This window comes from Pleurodeles waltl, chromosome 5, assembly GCF_031143425.1.
Source record: "Pleurodeles waltl isolate 20211129_DDA chromosome 5, aPleWal1.hap1.20221129, whole genome shotgun sequence".
Taxonomy (NCBI): Eukaryota; Metazoa; Chordata; class Amphibia; order Caudata; family Salamandridae; genus Pleurodeles; species Pleurodeles waltl.
The window spans coordinates 606,518,062-606,539,624 of record NC_090444.1 but is presented as its reverse complement, the minus strand read 5'-3'; the positions used below and the strand labels follow the sequence as shown (position 1 = coordinate 606,539,624).

The window sequence follows — 21,563 nt, the reverse complement described above, 5'->3', positions numbered from 1 at the left end:
AACTTTCAGCATGACCACTTAACCTGCCTGCACTATATAGAACTGCAAGTGTAATAAGCTGGCAGTCATAATGGTGTATCACTCGCCCATCAAACTAATCAATGCTTGTAAACAGTCATAGATGGTTTAACGTTTGCACAAGGCAGCGGTTGAGTGTTGTATATGCAAGTAAACAAAAAAGTGATGGCTCGGATGATTGAATTAATCTCAGCCACTATTAATTAAGTTGGCGACATCCCAGCCCATCATTTTTTTTCCCTACTTGTTACCTTAGACATAGCCACATGCAAATCAGCCTTGGTCTTGCTCCAGTAGGGACAGCCTAGCTCTAACTGCTAAGCCAAGTCTTCTCCAAACCAAAGTATAAGCAACCCAAGACCGGTTGCACCCTAGTTGGCTCTTCAGTTGGGTGCAGCTTGGTTTCATTGGCACTGTGAGCACAGGGCTCACATCTGGACATACCTGTTGCACATAGGGTGTTGCACTGAAGTAAACAAAAAAGTGATAGCTGGAAAGATTGAATTCATCTCAACCCTGGTAATTACATGGGCTCACATCCCAATTCATCGGTTTTTTTTTTATCACCAACTCACCTCAGATTCGACCGGACCATATGCAAATCAGCCTTGGTCATCCTCCAGCAGGGGCCGTCTCGCCTGAACTGCCAAGCCACGCCCCCTCCTAACCAGAACACAAGCAACCAAAATTTAGTTTCACCCTAGTTGGGGCTCTTCAGTCAGGTGCAGCTTGGTTGCAGTGGCCCTGTCAGCAAGGAACCCACTGAAGTAAACAAAAAATGGTTGACAGAATGCTTGAATTAAACTCCGCCACTGGTAATTACTCAGGGCCGCATTTCAGTCTATCTTTTTCTGTCTCTGACCCTGTCAGACATCACTGCTGTAATGCTACCTTGTTGCATTGCATTTCTGCTGGCATAAAAACAGGTCCCTTCATGAGAACGCGTTCCCTCATTCCCATTACTTTGCAAAGAGAAGCCATGGTAACACTCATCAGCAACCAAGGCAAGAACCACTTTTCCAGTCATCACTGCAAAATGTAAGCGGCTGCAAAATGCTGTCTGCTGATCGGGGCCAAACTGGGAAAATGTTTAATTAGCCCCACGTAGCATCATGGTTCAGTATACCAGCTATGTCATTTGAGGGTTGGATTATTGCTACCTATACAGTCCTAAATGTTGCCTCCGGTGTGCAGAACATTGGGGAAATACCAACATTCCCTAACTGTCAGATTGACCCTGGGGCTGATTGAAAATCTGAAAGTCTATTCTAACAACTAGTGGCTAAAAGTGGTTGACCCAAACAAGCTAATGGTTGAAGGGGGTAAACAAAATCTCACTCTCTTTGCTTTTTATGACAAATGACCTAGGCTGTGACAGGCCTAAAAACTGTGAGCAAGACTTGCACTGAAGTTAGATGAAAGCACTCTTAAATATACTGTGATATGAAAAATTAACGTAAAAGCTAAAAAAGCATTTTAAAAACAAATCTATTGTTGTAGTATCCAACAACCAGATTCCACTGGGGATCAGCTGCAGGGCTGGAGACAATATCCGTGATATAAAATAGGTCCTGGTGGTAAAAACAAATTATCATGATGCCCCCCCCATTCCCCCCCAATTTTTTTTACAATATGAGAAAACTTCATGGCCCGTTCCTAAAAATACAGTTTCTCTGCAATTGCAGAGTAGACAAATGGCTTCTTTGTGGGCCTTCCCAGCTTTGTACAAGGTGTTTCACCGACAGCATTCTACCATGGGAGGCAGTGAGATACCTCTGGGAGTTAATGCACCTGCTGAGGACATCTGAGAAATGTCTGCAGGACATATTTTGAAATCCAATAGGGCTGACTCAACCGTTCATTCTTCTCAGCTCAAAAAAGTGAGTGCTATTGGGTAGGGAGTAGCAATACTTGTCGTTGCCAGTGCTATACATCCGGTTGATTAAGGCAGCAAGCAATAATTATAATTAGTTTATCACCTGCACCCGGAAGGTGGCATTAATTGTGCATTATACTAATGTATAAAGTGCATGTGGCAAAGCATAGGCGCAGCTACAGTTTTTAAGCATGTTTGAAGCACCCCTCTGAACATCATGGACGAAACCCAAATTATTTGCATATGGCAACTCAATGAACCACAAACCATACACAACAAACTGAGTAGGCTTCTCCAGCAAGTAGCCCTTGAGGTACTGGTAGCTCTCCACCTACCTTAAAGTGTTTCTGCTGTATACACCTCAGCCTACTAAAGTAGACGCTTTTGCTCGACCAAAAGAATATACTTACACCAAAATTGAAAAAGTGTGTATTCCAGAAGAAAATGTGTGTACTTTCAGAATTCATAAGATGATGTTTGGAGAAAAATTGTGTACATTCCAAAATTTTAAAGCCGACATTTGAGTGATAAGTCATGTGGCTCTCGGGAGACATTACTAAATTTGTTACCTTGATGCGACAAGCATTTCAGCTATGTATGTAATGTACTACCTATGTGAATGTTTTCTAGATTGACAAAGATCTTTTTAGGTCGAGAATAGCAGCGCTCAAGCACTGCTTTTCTGACATATTCTTATTTATGTGGACTTTTATCCACGGCCATCACTTTCCCTTGTTTGTGGGCTTGCTGTTCAAAAATCCTTTGATGACATTGGTAAATGCTTTGTTTGTCCCGCCTTGGGGTGGTTTTGTTACCACCTTGGGTACCGACCCTGTTACATGGATATTTACACATTTGACAATATGTTTCACTGTGAGCGAACTTCTTTTTCCTTTTGTGTCTCTCCTTCACATTCATGCTCATGGCGGCCGTGGCGCTTTGAATTAACCTGCTTATGTCAACTGTTTTACTTTACATTTTAAATTTATGTGGCAACAAAAGTCCAGTTAGGAATTTACAACACAATTTTCTCTAACTCAAGCAAATGCGAGACCCATTGCATTGCAAATGCTTGTTTTACATTACTGCTGGTAACCCTGCCTGATGCACCAAGGTGATCATAGCTGGTAATCATGCACAGAGTGGACTTCAATATAATTTTGTCTGATGTGGTCACTCTTACAGCACAAATAATATTAGTACCATAGGATAATTTTCACTGAACATAAGTAGCTCTTGTTCCTGAAAATGTTTGAGATCCCTGATACAGTAATGTCTTACTTGACCACCCAAAATCCCTATGATGCCTCAACAGAGACCCCAGGTGTTACACAAGGCAACAGTGCAACACAATACAATATGAGGGATTCCTACTGATTTTTTCTCTCTGCGCAAGTGTTTATTGCCTCTCATTTCTTCCAGTTGCTGGCTTGGCAGTCTGAAAAATATTCAGCTAATTGCATGCAGCCAGTGCTGAAAATATCAACCATTTGTTTCAGTTACTAGGAGAACAGCTGAGCCATCAGAAACATTAATGGCATTTCAAATCAGGCAATTAAAATATTACACCAGTTTGAGCATTTACCCCACAGATGACAGATAGACGTGAAAGGTGCAGAGAATGTTTTGAAAAGATGTTGGAAGCATCCCAACCTTAGCATCTTATAAGCACTGCTGTAAAGTGTTGTCATTGCTAGTTTCAATCCATGAGGTAATCATCAATAATTGATGATGATATAAACCTCTAATATTAGAAATGTATTCACTCTGGCGCATTTGATGGATGTTATTGTCAACCATACAAAAAATGTATGCAATAGATTCGGTGCTCTCCTGGGATGTGTGAAGTCTACCAAGTCGCGGTTCACGGCTCGCAACGCACTGAAGGGGCGGGGTGGGGCGGCATGCAGGGAGGGACATTTAAATAACATTTTTTTTCAAAAACCTTACCTGGATCATTGCTGCCGCAGCTGCAGACACCACCGCGCCCGCTTATCTGGTGCAGGCACAGGCTCCCAGCCTGCCCTGGGCCAATCCTGACGCTGAGCAGCATCAGCTTTAGCTGGGAGCGCCCAGCCGGTGTGCGCCCAGGCAGACTGGGAGCCTGTGCATGCTCTCTCAAGCCCAGCAGCACAGTGCCGGCTGGAGTGAGCCCTGTGCGCATGTGTGTTTGGCCGTCTTGAGACAGCTGGCCAAACATACATGTGCACTCAGTGCTTGTCAGAGCCCGTGGTCCGCCCCTTTAGAAGAAAACAACAATAAACACAGTTTATTATTATTTTCTTGTAAAGATTTTGCTGCTGGTGGCAGGGTGGCGACACTCCTCCACCCTAGCAGAGAAGCCGACGCTGAGTCTACCTGATTTTAATGGCACAATTGCATAAAGCAATTCCAGACCGCTCATGAAATACATTTTGCAGTAAAAGGTTCACAAGAATCCTGTTTGAATCATCACACAGGCAAGATGCTAATGCATCACATGTTAATATATACGTTTACCCAATAAAATATATATATTTTTTATCTTCACAGGACCCTGCTAACGCAAGTTAGGCACTAGTCGTTCATCATCAGCTTTTCACATTTAATATTTTTCTATAGTCCCTGTTTCATTATCTCTATTTATTTCTTTCTTTAGTAATCTGATTTAAAAGAGTGCAACTGCAAAAATCTGCAGTTGAGGATGCAACAGCTCAGTGGATTAGTGCTCCTGTTGAGGTTTATGCGTTTGAATTGTATTGGATGCTATAAAATGAGCTCCTTTTTTTGTTTTCATCTCTTGGCCACATTATGCGGTTGTCCCAGATTTCACGTACTCTCAGGGTTGAATGCCACAATACTAACATTTGTTGCTCTAAACATTTCTTAAGGAAGAATAAATCAGAACAGTTTAGCATTACCAGACTTCCATGATGTTGTGTTTCTGGAGCTGAGTATGGGAGTAGTGCTCACCATGACTTTTACATAATTGCAATTCTAGTTACTAAGGTTATGGATTAAAATGGCATTCAATGTGGGAAGTTTCTTTCTCTCAAAATGTTAATTCTGCCTGTGGGGAGGGGGACGCCTTTGCTGTGAACAGGTTTAGTGTTGTACTTATGAATGTGTTGTGAGCATGGCCTATCAAGATAGCAGACAGATTATTTTTCAAGGGGAAAATTAACTTTTTGATCCATTCACCTAATCTGAATGATGCTACATAACTTTGTTACTCTGAGTGTGCCAGACTTTGTACAGATGGGTTAGGCCATTCTGTACTCATTCTCTGCCCCACTGGCAAATCGTTTGCCACCTAGGAAGACTGTGTGAAGGTAGGAGAGTTTCCTTAGGTAGGTGTGACGCTTACGTCCCCAACTTACCTCTTCGTGCTTGACAACATGGTTGTAGTGACATCCCCAGTGGAGTATGTTGATGCTATAATTTTCACTGTAGTAGAAGTAAATGCTTGACCTGATCCCAAGTTTTAAAGATTTCTCACCTGCCTTTGCATCTCTCATCTTGGTGAACATTATCATGGGCTTTGTGGATTGTGCAGTTCTCAGCTGCGTTTGTATCTTACTTGTGTGGTCATGTTTGTGGGATTTCTCATTTATGTAGTTCTGACCTAACCAGAGATTTGGGACAACTGTCCGCTTTCCTCAGATGTTCTCCTCTGGGCTGACTTGAGTAGGCATTGTGGTCTGGGTTTCTCCCTTATGCGGTAAAGTAGGACCAAATTATGCAGCAGGGTTTACTAAATTATGGGTCAAGAAAATTAAAATTATACAGCATTATGCAGCATACTTTAAGATGGTATCAGTTCATTATTTTGTCATTTTTACACATGTTAATGCTTGTTGGACAAAGGATTCACCTTTTTAGTACTAATTTAACCAGGGGTGGCTCCTCCATTAGGGTGGAGGAGCTTCGCCCCCACGCCAGCAGCAGAAGCTGCAAACCTTTCACCACAAAGGGATAATAAACTAGGTTTGCGAGGCCACGGGGTGACAAGCACCAAGGGGAGTGCACTGTGCACTCCCCTCAAAGTGCGTGTGTGTTTGGCCAGCTGTCTCGGGCCGGCCAAACACACATGCGCTGAGGGCTCTCTTCAGCTCAGCAACACAGTTGCTGGACTGGGGAGAGCCTGCACAGGCTCCCAGTCTGCCTGGGAGCTCCCAGCCAATCCTGACGCTGCTCTGAGCAACATCAGGACTGGCCGCAGGGCAGGCTGAGAGCCTGTGCCTGCAGCGCCAGCGAGACGGAGGAGAGGAGCGGCGAGGAACGAAGTAAGTTTTTATTTTATTATTATTTTGTTTAATTAATTTTTAGAACCGCTCCCGCGCGCTCCCCCATCGCGTGCGCCTCCCCTGTCCCTCCTCTTTAACAAAGCGAGCCGTTACTGAATTTAACACTGAAATACAGCAATATGCAACAGAAAGGTGAACAGTGCAACTTTGCAAAGTGTGTTCCTTTGCATAGCAACACGTGCTGCTGCATTTTTGTAACTTTTGATCTGTTTCAGTTAGAAACAGTTTGGTTTGTTGAAATCTGCAAATTATGCAGCAGATGATGGATTATGAGCAAATACAGCAAATACATATTTATGCAAAAACACCACTTAGTGACATAGTTTCAGTGGCCCTGCCTATAATGTGGCATTGAGCTGAGATCTGAGTGTGTCACCAGCACCTCTTTTGTGAGTGGGCCAGTGAGATGACCGAGCTGCGGTCTTGCAGTCTGAGTAATGCCCTTGAATCGTCTTATTCACATCTGCTCATCACTTTCCTTCATACACTGACCTGACCAAGGATCCTCATCCTGCTCGGGGTGAGCCATCAGATAACTAATTTGCTGCTGCCCTCCCAGTTCTTACTTTGTTCTGGGGGGTGCAGGCGATGAGTACCTGCACCCAGTTTTTTTTAGGACCAGCACTTATTTCCCATCAGAATTTATTCCAGATTAGTTCCGACAAGAAGCCTTTCACTTGTCTTCTCACTTGTATAAAATAGCTGTTTGATTAAAAAAAAGTATGAATATATTATTAAAATCCTGGAGTTACCGCTGGGTAACAAGGATGAAACAAATGTATGAATTTAGTAGTGTTTTTGCCCTTTACGTTCTTTAGCTGCTTTTATTTTGGAACTACACTTGTCCAGCTATGAAAACAAGATGTGTATAGCATCTTCTGATCATTTGTACAGTGCCGAAGCGCTATTTGGTCATGCTGCTTCTCTGAGCCATGGCTGAAAGGGAGGGGAGTGTTTGCACTGCGATGGCCCTTGTCTAAGACCTAACGCAAATGTTCCTGCCTCCCTTGGCTATATCCGGGTCACGTGACACTTCCCCCTGGCCTGATAGTCTAGTCATACAGTAAAAACTCATTAAGGTTTCACTGTGCTAATTATAAAGCCTTGGGGCTGCTCGGAGTGATTTCCAGTTCAAGCTCTGAAATGGAAAGGGAGCACATATCAAAGGCCCGACTCTGTCTTTAATTGGTACAGCAATCAGCTGCACATTGTAAAGCACTCTAGGTGGGTGTGGCCTGCAGCCTCCGGTTCTCCGAGCAGGGTGTGGGTTGGACCATTTCCTACTACTATGAGTGCAAGGCATTCATCCTGCAAGCTGGTACTAACCTTGCCAACTCTGCACCCTTCCTCCAGGCACCCTGCTAGTCCCTTTGTGGCTGGAGCCCGCGTGCAATAATGTGCACAAAAGCCACGTCAGTGCCGAGGGATTCATGCAGGGTCGGACAGGCCTTTTGTTGCCCTGGGCATTTCACCAGTGGACTGGAGCCCTTGGAGGCCATTTCTGAAAGCTCAGGGCCCCTCCTCGTGCTTCTGTCACTTTCCCTCGAGATGAATTGCCGCAGACACTTTGAAGGCTTCGAGAGAGGGAGGAGGGAAGGTAGAGACATAGCGATAAAGGAAAGAAGGAGAAAGGGTGGATGGATGGATGGAAATAAAGAGTGCATGCAGATGAAGGGAGTGGGACTGGTTTGAGCATTTTTGCCAGAACTGCTTTTGCAGGTGGGGACCGTATTGATACTTTTCAATCAAATAGCCAAATAGTTCACACTGGTTCCCATCTGTGATCCTCTCACCTGGAGGAGTGTACTTAATTTTTACAGTAAACAAAGCAGACTGAAAACTTTCCTGCGACAGAGAATATAACAATTCCCAGGCCGTATTTATTCACAACCACATAAACATGACATAAAAAACATCATCATATTTTTGCATTTTTCTTTCATCCTTTATTTCCAATATTTATTTACAATATGCATCTCAAGTCATAGTTTCAGTTCTTTAAAAGGAGTCAGGGTTGCCCACCCACCAGGCACCTGTGGCATCGACTGTAGACTGGGGCCGTGTTCCCCCAAACAAATTACTCTTCACAAGGCGAGACTCACCTGCCCCCTCAAGATAGAGGGAGCGTGGGCCAGCATGAAAACTGTCCCCAATCCAACCATGCCAGAGCCAACCCTAAGCAAGGGATCCCCCCTGGCACCCGATGGGGATGGTCCTGTGCAACTGGGCCATACCTTGGTCCCCTGGCGCAGTCTCTATCCCCCCAAATTCAAAATTCCAGTGCCATGTAATAGATTATCATGGAAGGAGCTATGGACATTCACGGTAGCGGTCGTCCCAACCCCTTTTCTACACCCACAGCACTGTGACCCTAATTTGAGCCAAAAGGCTTCTGATACCGTTTTGAGCTCGTCTGCACTAGTATTCTTGATGCCAAGGTTGTCCACCTGTTTTGTGCCCAAACATGACTCCTTCCCTCCTACGGACTTCCTACTCCTGCTATTCTTTTGGGGATGGGTGGGTGGGAAAGAATTCCTCCAGTCCTCTGGAGGCGTGCACTTGATCGATCGTCAGGGGCAGCCAGGGTCAAGTAAACAACCTGACCCTCCAGGGACTTGGAGTCCCCTTTTAACCTGTTCTGGCTGCACCTGCCGGTCACCCCAGAAGCCCCCACCACGCTCCCATCAACCAATCGGCTCACTCCATGGGGGGAGCACGATTTTCAGTCTGATCCGGGCCGCACCTGCCCTGGGGGCACGTTAGGCCTTGGTGCCCGCCTCCTGCCCAGATTCCCAGCCCTAGATTCATGGTGCTGCACTCAGGATGTCCTCAAAGAGCCCCCTACAGGGTGTTTAGCTTCTGGTCAAAGCTGACAGGACCCATAGGAAGAGAGAATAAGAATATGCTGCCTTCATTATTTGTAGGTGATGATTTTGATCCGCAAACTTCTTGTTATACTTTAGCATAGGATATTTTGGGGGATAGGAGTAACACTCTAGAATTCCGCTCCCCAAATTAAGTTGTTTTAAGATTGCAGATTCACCTTCCCACACTTAGAAGGGTGTGGAAATTAGTGGAAAATGCACAAATCCAAGAGAAAGATGATGAACTGTTACATTTGCTCCCATTCAGTTGATGAAGGCTACAAGTGCAGCTGTTCCCCCCCCCCGGTTATCAATACCTATACCCACATGAGATTACATCAACTATTTATTTTTTTAACTATAAACCGTAGAACTTGTTGCTTTGCAAGCAAATAAAGTGTAATACATAAGATCTCTGCCTTCTCTTTCAAGACTGCAAATGACTGAAAATGTGAATGGAAACAGTAGCTCCATCATCAAAAAGCAATCTTTTCCATGACTACAATTCCCAGAATGGAAAGAAGAAAATAAGGAATCTGCAGCATGGGAGGATTTAGGATCTCTGATTTGGAACTTTTTTCTAGCTGATTTTCCTTCAGTATACATCGCTATCAACTGGCCTGTGCCAGGAATGACACCCTCTGCCAACCCTGGCATTTGTCTTTTAGCTAGCAGCAATCAGCATGCTGGGACTTGGCATCCAATACTTATGTTTATGGATTGCTTTATCTGATAATAAACAACTGGTTGACTTTGACGTCTAATGTTAAAAGTAAAAGTCTGTAAGATTATCAGAATGCCTAGCTAATAAATGTCACACAGTGCAGTGAGATAATCTAATGCATTACATTGATTTTTTTTTTTAACTTGAAAGTGTCTTTGTGATGTTTTTAAATTGCGTTTATTGTATGATTTGCATTTATTGTTTTTTTTAGGATTGCTTTTTTAGATAGCACAAACTTGGGCCAAATATAGCAGAGCGCTTTACATGAGAACCACATCACATTAGAGACGCTACACATTTTGTTATTTTTTGTTTGTCATTTTTTATATTTGAGGCATGGTGAGGTTAAGTGATTTTCCCAGAATGCCAGGATGTTGATCCGAGTGGGAAATCGAACCTGATTCTCCTTTCCAAAGTCTACAATCCCAGCAACCAGATCACATCTCCTTCCATTTACATACCAAATCTTTGATGCCCTGGCTTGACTGTAAATCAGCTCGCTCTTTGAATATGCTGGCTTCACTGCTGATAGTTAAAAGTGAAACTACAAAACCCAGAATGGAAAGTGCTACTGGCTAGAACTAGCGAACATATGTCACATAGCAATGCAGCGTCTTGCCAGCAGTAAGAATTTAGGACATCTTTGAGAAAATGATTCCATATTTAAGATTACTTGCTTTATCTGGAGGGGCAGAGCTCTCCCGGCAGGAGGCGGGGGTGCGTGTGTTTGGTGGGGTGAGGTGGGGGCTCTTCTCCCACAGCGCCTCCGTGCAGTGTGTGATGAAGCAAGCAACTGCTGCGGCGTTCTCCACTGGCCCTCCGGGTTCATGCACGGCTGCTGCTTGGCGTTCCATTAATCATCAGACCGGCGTTCCCAGCATACAGTGTGAATAAATGTACGTGCCGAATATTCTAGAAAGCGTTAATCCGCAGGGAAGTTTGGGCGAACTGAAAGTGAGTAAAAGAAAAAACATTTTTTTTCTTGGTGAATGTGAACAAAATACCTTGCTGTCCAAGTTTTAATAAAATTAACCACAACTTGAAATATTCTAGGCGTGCTGCTGTTTAGGTGTAGGAATATTCGGCTCTATGCGAGGACTTCTTTCTTTTGATTGTTTTAATGTATTATTCATTGCATTATATTGTTTTCATTTTAGGCCCAGGCACAGTAATGACGCATCACTCATGAGGGCATTAAGTATTTATCACACTTGCATCCTCACCGTGCGGTGCTCGTACAGAGGGCATCTTTTGTGAGGTACCAGGGGATAGGCTGGGTATTCTCTTGTGCATTAAATATGGTAAACAGATGAAGCGCCTCGCCATAGTTGAGAAAGTTAATGAGCTGGAGTTGCTGACAGCTGCTGTGCATTTAATGTCATGTAAATCGAAAGCTACTGGTTTGAGCTGCAGACTTTGCCTGCTGTAAAGGAATTCGGAAAGAAGGGGGGGAGAAAAATATAAAGTTGGAGACATGGGCTTGTGGCTTTTCGGCTCCCTTTAGCACACTTGGGGCAACTAAGTTACAGAAGGGGCAGCAGATCCTTGCATGCCCTGCTCTTATACCATTTACTCATTTAGCCCCAGTGCTGAGTAGGGATGTTCTCTCATTTGCATGGGGGTGTGACCCCCGGGAAGCATGGATTGCATTTGCTCGAATCATATTACCAGGGCCACTAGAATTATGCCCATAAACAATGAGGCAAGCTGTAACCCAGAGAACAAGGTTAATTCAACATGCAAATACAAGCGTTCTGCTGGGAAAGTCATCAAGTGAAGGTTATTTATCTGGTTATGGGACTGGCAGGAAAAAATACTTTAGTAAACACCATCACAATGTAATCAAGCATAACGAATAGACACAACTATAGATGCTTGAACATAGCATGGATTTATTTATAGTATGTATTTGTAAACGTATTTGTGTACAGGGACTGATTCGTCAGACAAAACGGTGCTCCAAGTGGCGACGCAGTGAGTAGTGAAAGTATAACAAAACAAATGTGAGAAAACATATATATATATATACAGAAAAAGTAGGTCAACACCCATAAATATAACCTCATGAAAATCATTCAGAAAAGTCCAAACATGATTCCAATGTCCCAATGTCTAATTATAAATCATCAGGGATTGAGCATAAATAAGGCAACATTTCAACCCCTAATGGAAAATATTGTCTGGGATCTTCATCAGGACAAAGTAGTAACAGAAATGTACCAATGGGCAAAACAGATAAACCGGATTCAGTCTCACATGGGCATCTAAAGCCAACTAATGAGTCAAAACAACAAGATATGTCATACCGGACCAGAACCAATCTTGGTCACAATAATACAGATCCTTCAAAGTCTTGATGTATGCGTGATGTGTCTATAGATAAAAGGATACATAAAAGATGTCAGGAATGGTGCATACAACAGATTGCACAACCAAGAGACATGCCAATTGATGTATCATGCGTGTACCACATATACACTTGTGAGTAAACATTGCACCTTAATATATAGCGGAGGAAAGGCCACTGTATGTTGTTAAAAATGCAAAAAGGGACATGACTCGGTTTAGCTCGCAGCCCCTCCCACTGGTTTCCTTTTTTGGCATTTTTGCTCCTGCTTTGTTTTGAGTCATGTTCCTTTTTGCATTTTTTACAGCGTACAGTGGGCTCCTGGATGTACGCAGAAGAGTGGGACCGTCTCCTCTCACTGGAGTTTACCCTCCCTTAGCCAGGTTCCTTTTTTGGAGGGTGTCGCTGGTGGTGCTCTTTGCCTTTTTCTCTCTCTCAGTTTTCTTTCTCTTTCCTTGAGGGAGTTTCCCCATGACACGTAAAGGGATGCGTACAGCAAAACTTTGAAGGATCTGATTTTCATGAGGTTCTATTTATTGGCGTTGACCTCTCTTCTGTGTGTATTGTATATATTTATGTTTTCTCACTTTTGTTTTGGCACATTTGTTTTAACTACTCTCTGCGTCGCCTCTTAGAGCACTGTTTTGTCTTACAGGTAAGTCTCTGTATATGGTTATGTTAAAAAATACATACTAAATTCAATCATCTATAGTTCTGTCTATTTGTTATGCTGGATAACATTGTGAGGGTGTTTTACTAAAGTATCTTTTCTTGTGAATCCAATAACCAGATGAATAACCTTCACTTGATGACTTTCCTGACAGACCACTTGTTTATGTATGGTACACTGGAATTCTGCGTCAGGAGAGGCCCGGTATGTGGAAGAGTTGACTAAATTATGCAGCAATATAAGGCAAATTATGCAGCATAATTGGGGCATGGCTTCAGGAGTGTTTGCGGGTGTTACACCTCCACCTAATACATTTATTTTCTTGTAAATATTTGGGTACAGGTGCACTCAGTTGGATATTGTGAGGTTTCTTGTCGAATTGCACCATGAATTTTCACATGCACACAAACAAAAACGCCCACACACTCTTTCCCTTTCTCTTGTTTTGAAAGTCTTCAAAAATGGTAAGTTTACAAAATACAGCGTTTTCCCTCATTTAGTACTGCCACCAATCTGCATTCCTCTCCCTTTCCACTGCCCCTAAAGCCCCTTTTATGCGTCCTGCACCCATAACTGATTTTTTACATTATATAAATGCCAGCAGGATTGTTGGAAAATCGGAAGCTCTCACCGCTCCAATCTTAGTGACCACGCTACACCCCTGAGCGTAATACGGCATATTTTGTGAAAGTATTACTTTGTTATTTTGTCATTTTTTCCCCATGGTAACCCTGTCTAGGCCAGTGGTTCCCAACCTGTGGTCCAGGGACCCCTGGGGGTCCGCGAAGCCTCCTCAGGGGGTCCGCGACTGCTTAGAAAATTAAATAATATTAACAGATTAGGTCCCCAGCTTTCAGTAATGACTCAGTGCGGGGTCCCCGGATTGCAATTATGATTCAGTGGGGGTCCCCGGGTTCCAGTAATGATAAAGTGGGGGTCTACAGAAGTCAAATGGTTGGGAACCACTGGTCTAGGCAAAGATTTAATCTCATTTGTACCTGTTTAATAATCAAAAGCAGCAATAAGCAACTTGATGATGACTAGTCAACTTCTGCAAAGGGCCTTCCACTGTGCAGGAACACATCACCAAGTTTTTAGTAGCTTTTGATCCATTTGAGCTAGAAATATTTTTTGTTAAATTCTGCAGATTATGCTGGAGATTCGTAGTTGCAAAGTGACTCCATGTCATGTCCAACACTTTCAGCCCATTCTGGCTTTTGTAGCCAAGGGCACACTTCTTCAATAACTTCACTTTTAATATTGTAAGCATGTGCTCAAAAATCTAAGGATGCAAAGAGCTGTTGGCTGAAGGCTAGCACTGGTTTGAGTCGTGGCATGTGGCATAGGGCCACTTGGCGGCTTTGTACTTAGAAATTTAAATGTTACATTATGCATGTTCCAGCATGCTTTGTACTGCTGGCTAAAAAAATCAACGTCCGGTCTTGAGGCCAGTTGACAACAATGGGATTTTGTAGCAGCATAAACTAAGCTGTACCCCTAGCAGTTATTAATAGTACAGCTAATCAAATTATCCTGATCACCTGTGACCAAATGCTGAACAATTAAACAAAATTCCACTGCGATTAAGACCACAAGGGTCGAAACGTGTTGGTGGGTTTGTTTACTTTGTGATTAAAGGATTTTGACCTGTTCATGGAGTGCAATGCCTTTTTTTTGGGGGGGGGATGAACATTGAATTTGTGGATTGCGGCCTACCCCCTTGAGCGCACCAGCTGAGCAGCGTGCTGTCAGAGAGGCTGCACTGAAACTGTTGTGTGTGTGTGTTTTATATATATATATATACATATATATATATATACATATACACACATATATAAAAATCAAGGTAAAATAAATTCATTTATTCTAACATCATTTCCTATGGGGGTTCTACTTTAAGTCCCAACCTCCATTATTGTCTATGGGAGGGTGTTCCAGTATCAGTGGTTGGCCATGTGTAATGCTGTTTACTACTGCTTCTTTTCTGTTTGGCACTCGTATCTTTGGCCCTACCACCTGCTTCAGAGACATATAAGTCTACACTTTTAAATAGCTTTATGCTTGTAAATGGTGAATGGCCGAAAGTAGTAACGCTTCTCAAATGTGTGAGAGTAAACTTATTATACATGTAGATTTAATGATGTGTAAGTTTACCTTTGTTACCTGGCGTAGAATCCAGAGTTACAATGTGCTCTGAAGTGGTTGGATCACACACAAAACACAAACGAATCCAAATGTTAACTTATGGGGGTTGTGCACATGCCAGTAAATTGAATTCAAGGCCTCTACATCTGATATTTGTATATAACCCGTATGTCACAGATTTTCAATTGTCAGGCCAACTCCGCCTATCATCCTCCGAAGATTGACAAGGAGCACCAATATTTTAGTCAGATAATAACACCTATAATTTATAGTGGTACCAAACGGCAAACCCGGTAGCCAGAGCAATAGAAAGTCAAATTGATAATAGGCTGTATGTTTGAGAGAGAGGGGAGAGAGGCCTTAATGGTCTTTCTCGCAGTGTCCTGAAAACGGGCAGACAGTTGCTAAACCTAATGTAGAGTTTTCAGATTGTCTCATAGGAGATGTAATCGCAGTGCTGGCTCTGAATGCCGCATTACTTTATATTGTGGCGCTTAGGATTTAGCAGCCCCGTTAAACCAGTAACAGTGGGGCCATCATTTTGTGATATGATTCGAGGTCTGCTGCAGCAGCGGAGAGCTCTACTCACGGTTCGTGCTCTAGCTGCCAAGCCCCCACCCCTCCATTGACTAGTCACATTCTGGCGGGAAGAGGAGTGGTGGGGCGGGGGGCGGTCAGTTTCAGTCTCACCGCCCCCTGAAGATACCCCTCACCTGTGAGAGAGAGAGGCTGTGCGCCTGCGTCACCGCGCTGTAAGGTCGGCAGGGTCACCGCCTGTGCTGGACGCTTTCCTCGTCCTGTTGTCCCTGCAGTCATAGGGTGAGGGGGGTATTTAGGAGGGATTTGTAATCCAACCCTTGTCAGACCACACACGCGAGGGTAGTCCAGACCCTGCAGGCATGTCAGCAGCCGATTTTGGGATGGAGTGCCAAGCTAAGGTTACACCTTATTCCTAAACTCCCCGCCCCCTCCTTCTGGAAGCTGCTGCCGGTCGAGAGCTCATTACAAGGCTGCCTCTAGTTTTTTTTGTATGACTTTTGGCCTAAATGCCCCTTGCCTTGGGGCCTGTCTGATCCGTGGAAACGTTTTGGCGAGAAATCGTGTGGATTGGAGAAAATAAGTCTTTTTGTGATTTACAGATCAAAATCTGATGCGCAAACGTCCCTCATCACATCGAAATGAAGGGGTTTGCCTATGCAGCTGTGAAACATAAATATGACCATTGGCGCACGGTTTGGGAGTGAATCTCTTCTTGACGACAGCTGCCACTGACCCCAGGACCAGTGTCACACCTACCGTTATGGTGATCAGACGTCCCGGATTTGCCTGGACAGTCCCGGTTTTCAGAGGACTGTCCCGGTGTCCCGACGCTTTTGTTCATTTTCAATAAATGTCCCGGTTTTTGGTGCAAAGGTCAGGTCAACCTGCGAGGCAGAAGTAAGAGGTGTGCTCCCCTTTCACATGCAGCTCCAGAGTCTTAAATAACTGAGAAGTAATTTATTGGTTTCTGCCCGTCTGCTGCTGCCTGCTGTGTTTACATATACATACACATTTACAGGACAGGTCAGATATAAAAGTGAGACTAATGGCTTTAGTCCTACCTTTATGTCTCACCTGTCCTGTTTTTTTTCTTTTCAAAATCTGATCACCCCACCTACCGTCCAAAAGGGCTTCTTAAAGAAACAAGTTCTCATGGCGTTTTTACGAGAGGACTAATCGTCCCAGAATGCAAAGTTCTGATGGCTAAAATATCAAGAATGGTTGAAGTGGGCTTGCAGAGCCCTCTGCTAACAAGGCTTAACCAAATCTTAAGTAACATGCAGTTTAGGGGCGCGATGTGCAAAGGGTGACATTTATTGTGTTTATTTTGTGTAGTAGAGACTGTGATTCAAATATGCGGCATTGGTGGGTGTCACAGGACAGCAAAGGTGCATTCGGGTGCAGACCTTGTAGGCAAGTGCCCCTTTTGGCATGGTTGATTCCCCCCCCCCCCCCACACACACACACATTTTGCCTGATAATTGATGCTATCTGGACTGTGTGCTGGGATCCTGCTAGCCAGGCCCCAGCACATGTGTTCTTTCCATAAACTGTACCATTTCTTCCACAATTGGCACACCTCTGGCACACAGCTAAGTCCTTTGTAAAAGATACCAGTGTACCAAGGGCCCTTTGGCTACGGAAGGTCTCTAAGGGCTGTAACATGTATTGTGTCACCCTAAGAGACCCCTCACCATAACATCACACTGCCATTGCAGATTGTGTGTGTTGGTGGGGGAAAAAAGGTAAGGTCGATGTGGCATCCCTCTCTATGCCCTCATCTTAGGGCAGTAGGGCCTGCTAGAGGGGTGACTTACCTATGCCATATCCATAAAACACCTGCTTGTGGCATAGGTAACTCACCCCTCTAGCAGGCCCTACAGCCCTAAGGCAGGGTGCACTATACCACAGATGAGGGCATAGCTGCATGAGCAATATGCCCCTACACTGTCTGAGTTCATTCTAAGACCCTGTAAGTGCAGTGTAGCCGTATTGAGTACATGGGCTGGGAGTTTGTCATTATGAACTCTACCACTCCATGATGGCTTCACTGAATGCTGAGAAGTTTGGTATCAAACGTCTTAGCTCAATATACCTGAACTAACGCCAGTGTTGCATTTATTGTAAAATGCACACAGAGGGCATCTTAGAGATGCCCCCTGAAATTCCCCCAGCTCTCTAGTGTGTGGCTGACCTGTTTGTGCCAGCCTGCCACCACCAGACAGGTTTCTGACCCCTTTGGGTGAGATCCTTTGTGCTCTCAGGGTTCAGGGACAAAGCCTGCTCTGGGTGGAGGTGCTTCACACCTCCCCCCTGTAGGGCCAGCAACACTTGGTGGTGAACCTCAAAGCTCCTGCCTTTTGTTCTGTGGCCTCAGGGCACTCTAGCTAGTAGGGAAGCCCCACTTTTGGCACCAGGTCCGTGGGAAATGAGTAAACACCGGAGAAGTGTCCACCACAGCTGGGACCACCCCTAGGATGCCCAGAGCTGAGGTAAACCTCTCCTGGCAGAATCCTCCATCTTGTTTTGGTGGAAGATAGCCAATAGGGTAAGTAATGTATTCCCCTCCCCAAGGGAGTGGGCACAGGAAGGGTGCGGTCACCCTCAGGGGCAGTAGTCATTGAACTGCCCTCTGACCTCTGTAACAGCCCTAAATCTAGTATTTAGGGGCAGCCTTGAACCTTGCTCTTCAGATTCCTGGCAACCTTAAAGTAGAAGAAGGACCGAAGAGCCGCACAACCAGACTCCAGATGACAACTGACTTGGCCCCAGCCCTACAGGCCTGTCTGTAGCTTCAGGACTCCTGCTACAAAAAGGCGACATATCCTGCAGGACCAGCGACCTCTACAAAACACCTAGAGGACTGCCTGCCTACCCAAGGACCCAGATCTCCCGAGGACAGTGGCACTGTCCACAAAGGAAACCTCAAAGAAGAACTCCAGACCCTCCCACATATGCAAGATCTGTCCACTCCGCACCTGACACCCACGGCTCGAGTCCAGGTGGCCCACCAGTGTAGAGAAGGTCCCCAGGTGATTCCGACTTCGAGTCCACCCTGGGTTGACCCCCCCTGACCAACACAATGATGCCTGTAGCCTAAATCCAGAGGAACCACCTGACCGCGACTGGCTCAGGTGAAGATTTCCCAAAACCTAAAGGTGCCCCTGCACCCGCAGACCCCAGGCCCTGGAGAACCCGACCGACAGTTCAGCAACATCCAATGGGCTCTCTACTTACCTCTCCAGCCACTGGTCTTCTTCCGCCGACTCCTGGAACCAAGCCTGCAGCCTCTTCGCGACCCCATGGTTCCTCCATTCAAAAGCATTGGGCGGCTGACGCTGTGTTTGCACCCTGCACCTGGGCACCCAGGGCTGCTGAGGGTGTGTGTTTGGTGCTGACATGTGCGCCCCCCACCCTGGTGCTGATCTAACCCCCCAGCTCTTTGCCATGAAGTTGCAGGTACTTACCTGCAAACTGTTTCTTTCTAAGTGCCCCAGTCTCCATAGGATTCAATTGGATGCCCAACACTAAATTTGGCATCTGCACCTGGCCGCCCACTCGTTGCTGGTGGTGCACTCTTGTGTCTTCCTAAACATTACCATGTGGACATCTTAACCCCTGAAAACTGGGATCATAAGTCGAGTACTTACTTGCAAACTGTGTTTATACTTTTCCTCCCCTAGGACTTTCTATGAAGAATTGCACTGTCTACTTTGGATATTGAAAAGTACTACTTACCTTAAAACTGTTTTAGCTGTGAATTGCAAACAAATTGCATTTGATGCTTGAAAGTGATACATTCTTGAAACTGTGCTTACCTGCACCAAAGATCCTTTTGGTTCTAGAAATAAAGTAACAAAGTATATTTTGTTTTGGTACACAGGCATTTGCCTGGAGTTAGTCATTGAGCGTGCACCTCATTTCTTGACTGTGTGTGTGTACTAGAAATGCTTAGCACTACCCTCTGATAAGCCTAATTGCTTCACCACACTACTACAAAAGAGAGCATTAGTAGTGCCTACTTTAGCCTCTGTAAAGTCTCTGGGGATTCACTATACCTTCCTTTGGCATAGTATATACAGAGCCAGCTTCCTGAAGACTTGAGGTTTGATTACCTGCACAGTACGGGAAAGCTTCTGTGAGAAAGGTGTTATCGCACAGGTAAGATAGTGTGTGTTTGTGGGGGGAGGGGCTGTTTCAAACTGCTCAGGCCGACTCCATGGTCATTGTGGAGTGTATTTATTAGTAGACCCCCAAATACTGAAATGTCGTAGATGAGGGGCACATGATCCTGCCTAAGCATGACGTGGCACATCCATTCCAGGTGTATCTTGTCAACTGGCACATCACTGCATTCCACTGCTGCTTCGTGAAGATGTTTAATGCTAGGAGTTCATGTGCAACCATTGAAGTTCCGGTGACAGTAATTCAGTGCTTCTTTGCAGTTTGCTCTAAGATTGTTTAGTCATTTCTAGTGTCTGTGCCAGCGCTTCGAAAGCTCTCAGTGGTAGTGGTCCTCAGTGACACTGGTTCAGTGGGCCACAGTGAGTGGTGTTCACTGGGCCTCAATGAGCCTTGTAGTGGTCGTCATTGGCATTTGGTTAGTGGTTCCTTGGTCCTCGTTGGCATTTGTTCAGTGGCAGTGGCAGAATGGGCCTCAGTGAGACATTCATGGATCCTTAGTGACAGTGATTCAATGGTTCTCAGTTACAGCGGCCTAGCGGGAGTAAGTGGCAGTGATTTTCTGGCACTTAGGAGGCCACTCCGTTGTCCTCTTTGGCAGTTGTTTATTAATCTTTAGTGACAGTGGTTCAGTGGTACTCAGTAGCAGTCTTCAGTGGGCATCGTCAGTTTTGTAGTACTCATCGAAAGTTGTTCGGTTGACCTAACTGAAAGTGGTTCAGTTGTCCTTTGTGACAGAAGTTAAGGGGACTTCAGAGGCAATGGTTCATTGGTCTTTGGAGCAGTGTTTCGGGGTACCTCCGTGGAAATAGTTTAGTGGACCTCAGCCAGCTAATCAGTGGTCCGTGTTGACAGTTGTTTAGTGGTCTTCAGTGACAGTGATTCAGCTGGCCTCAGTGAGACATTCCGTGATCATTCTTGGCAGTTGTCCGCTTGTCGTCAGTGACAGTGGTTTACTCTGACTGTCAGTCGGTGGTCCTCCTTGAGCTGTTTCGTGGTCCTCGTTGGCAGTCATTCAATGGTCCATTCTGCTAGTCATCTAATGGCCTCAGGGACTGTTGTCTAGAAGTCTCTCAGTGGCAGTTATTCAATCCTCCTTACTGACAGTCCCCAAAAGGTCGTTCAGTGGTCCTCCAAGGCAGCTGTCTAGAAGTTCTCAATGAAAGTTGTTCACTGGTCGTAAGTGGCAGTCATTGGTTCACCATGTGAGTCGTTCAGTGACTTTTGTGTCTTTTGTATCAGGAACCATGAAGAAGCAGACACACCATTTCCCAATTCTTCCGGGAAGTTGGGAAACAGCAGCTGCTTTACTAGTGCCTTCTAGCCTTGCCATGTCTGGCAAAACACGGGAGGACATTGAAACTACATCCAATTCTTCAATTAATAGCTTAAATTACCAATACTCCTAGGGGTGATACTGTTGTCCCCCAGGACTTCCATTTCCTAATAGAGTAAGCCGATTCAAAATCTCTGTTTGAGGGTCGGATTGTGAATGGTCAACTGCAAACAAACCTAGCACAATGTAAAAAGTGTTTGCATCTGGGCAAGGTCGCCACTTTTCACAGTGCTGGCCCTTCATGTTTCGTAAGTGTTCACCAATTGGATTATGTATTTTAGAATTGTTCATTTCTCATTGAATTTCTGTGTTTGCGTAACACGCTGAATTCCTACAGTATTTTCTTAATATCCTGGCACAGAAGTCAGTGTTTTGTGCAGAAACAGCAATGACTCAAGATCAAGTCCCTCATTTGAAGATCGACAGTAAATGCTGCCTACCGCCGCGGCGACGGCCGCCAAAAGACCGTCACCACAGCTACCATCCGTCCACCATATTATGACCACAGCCGGATTTCTGCCACAAAAAGGGTGGAAATCCGGCTGTGGCCATACTGGCGGATAGCGGTAAGGTGG

The 21,563-nt window shown here is 44.9% G+C and overlaps 1 protein-coding gene across 2 annotated transcripts in view; it reads left to right on the top strand.

Annotated features, from left to right (window-relative positions):
* Positions 1 to 21,563, top strand: part of KIF26B (kinesin family member 26B) — a 577,552-nt gene that overhangs the window by 115,618 nt on the left and 440,371 nt on the right. The window contains exon 1 of one of the 2 annotated variants that reach the window (XM_069234447.1): positions 10,648 to 10,722. The exons of the other annotated variant lie outside the window; for it this stretch is intronic. Coding sequence (XP_069090548.1) covers positions 10,663 to 10,722 — 60 coding nt within the window. The 5' untranslated portion in view covers positions 10,648 to 10,662. Of the gene's footprint in view, positions 1 to 10,647; positions 10,723 to 21,563 lie in introns of those variants that run through there. 2 annotated transcript variants of the gene reach the window in all.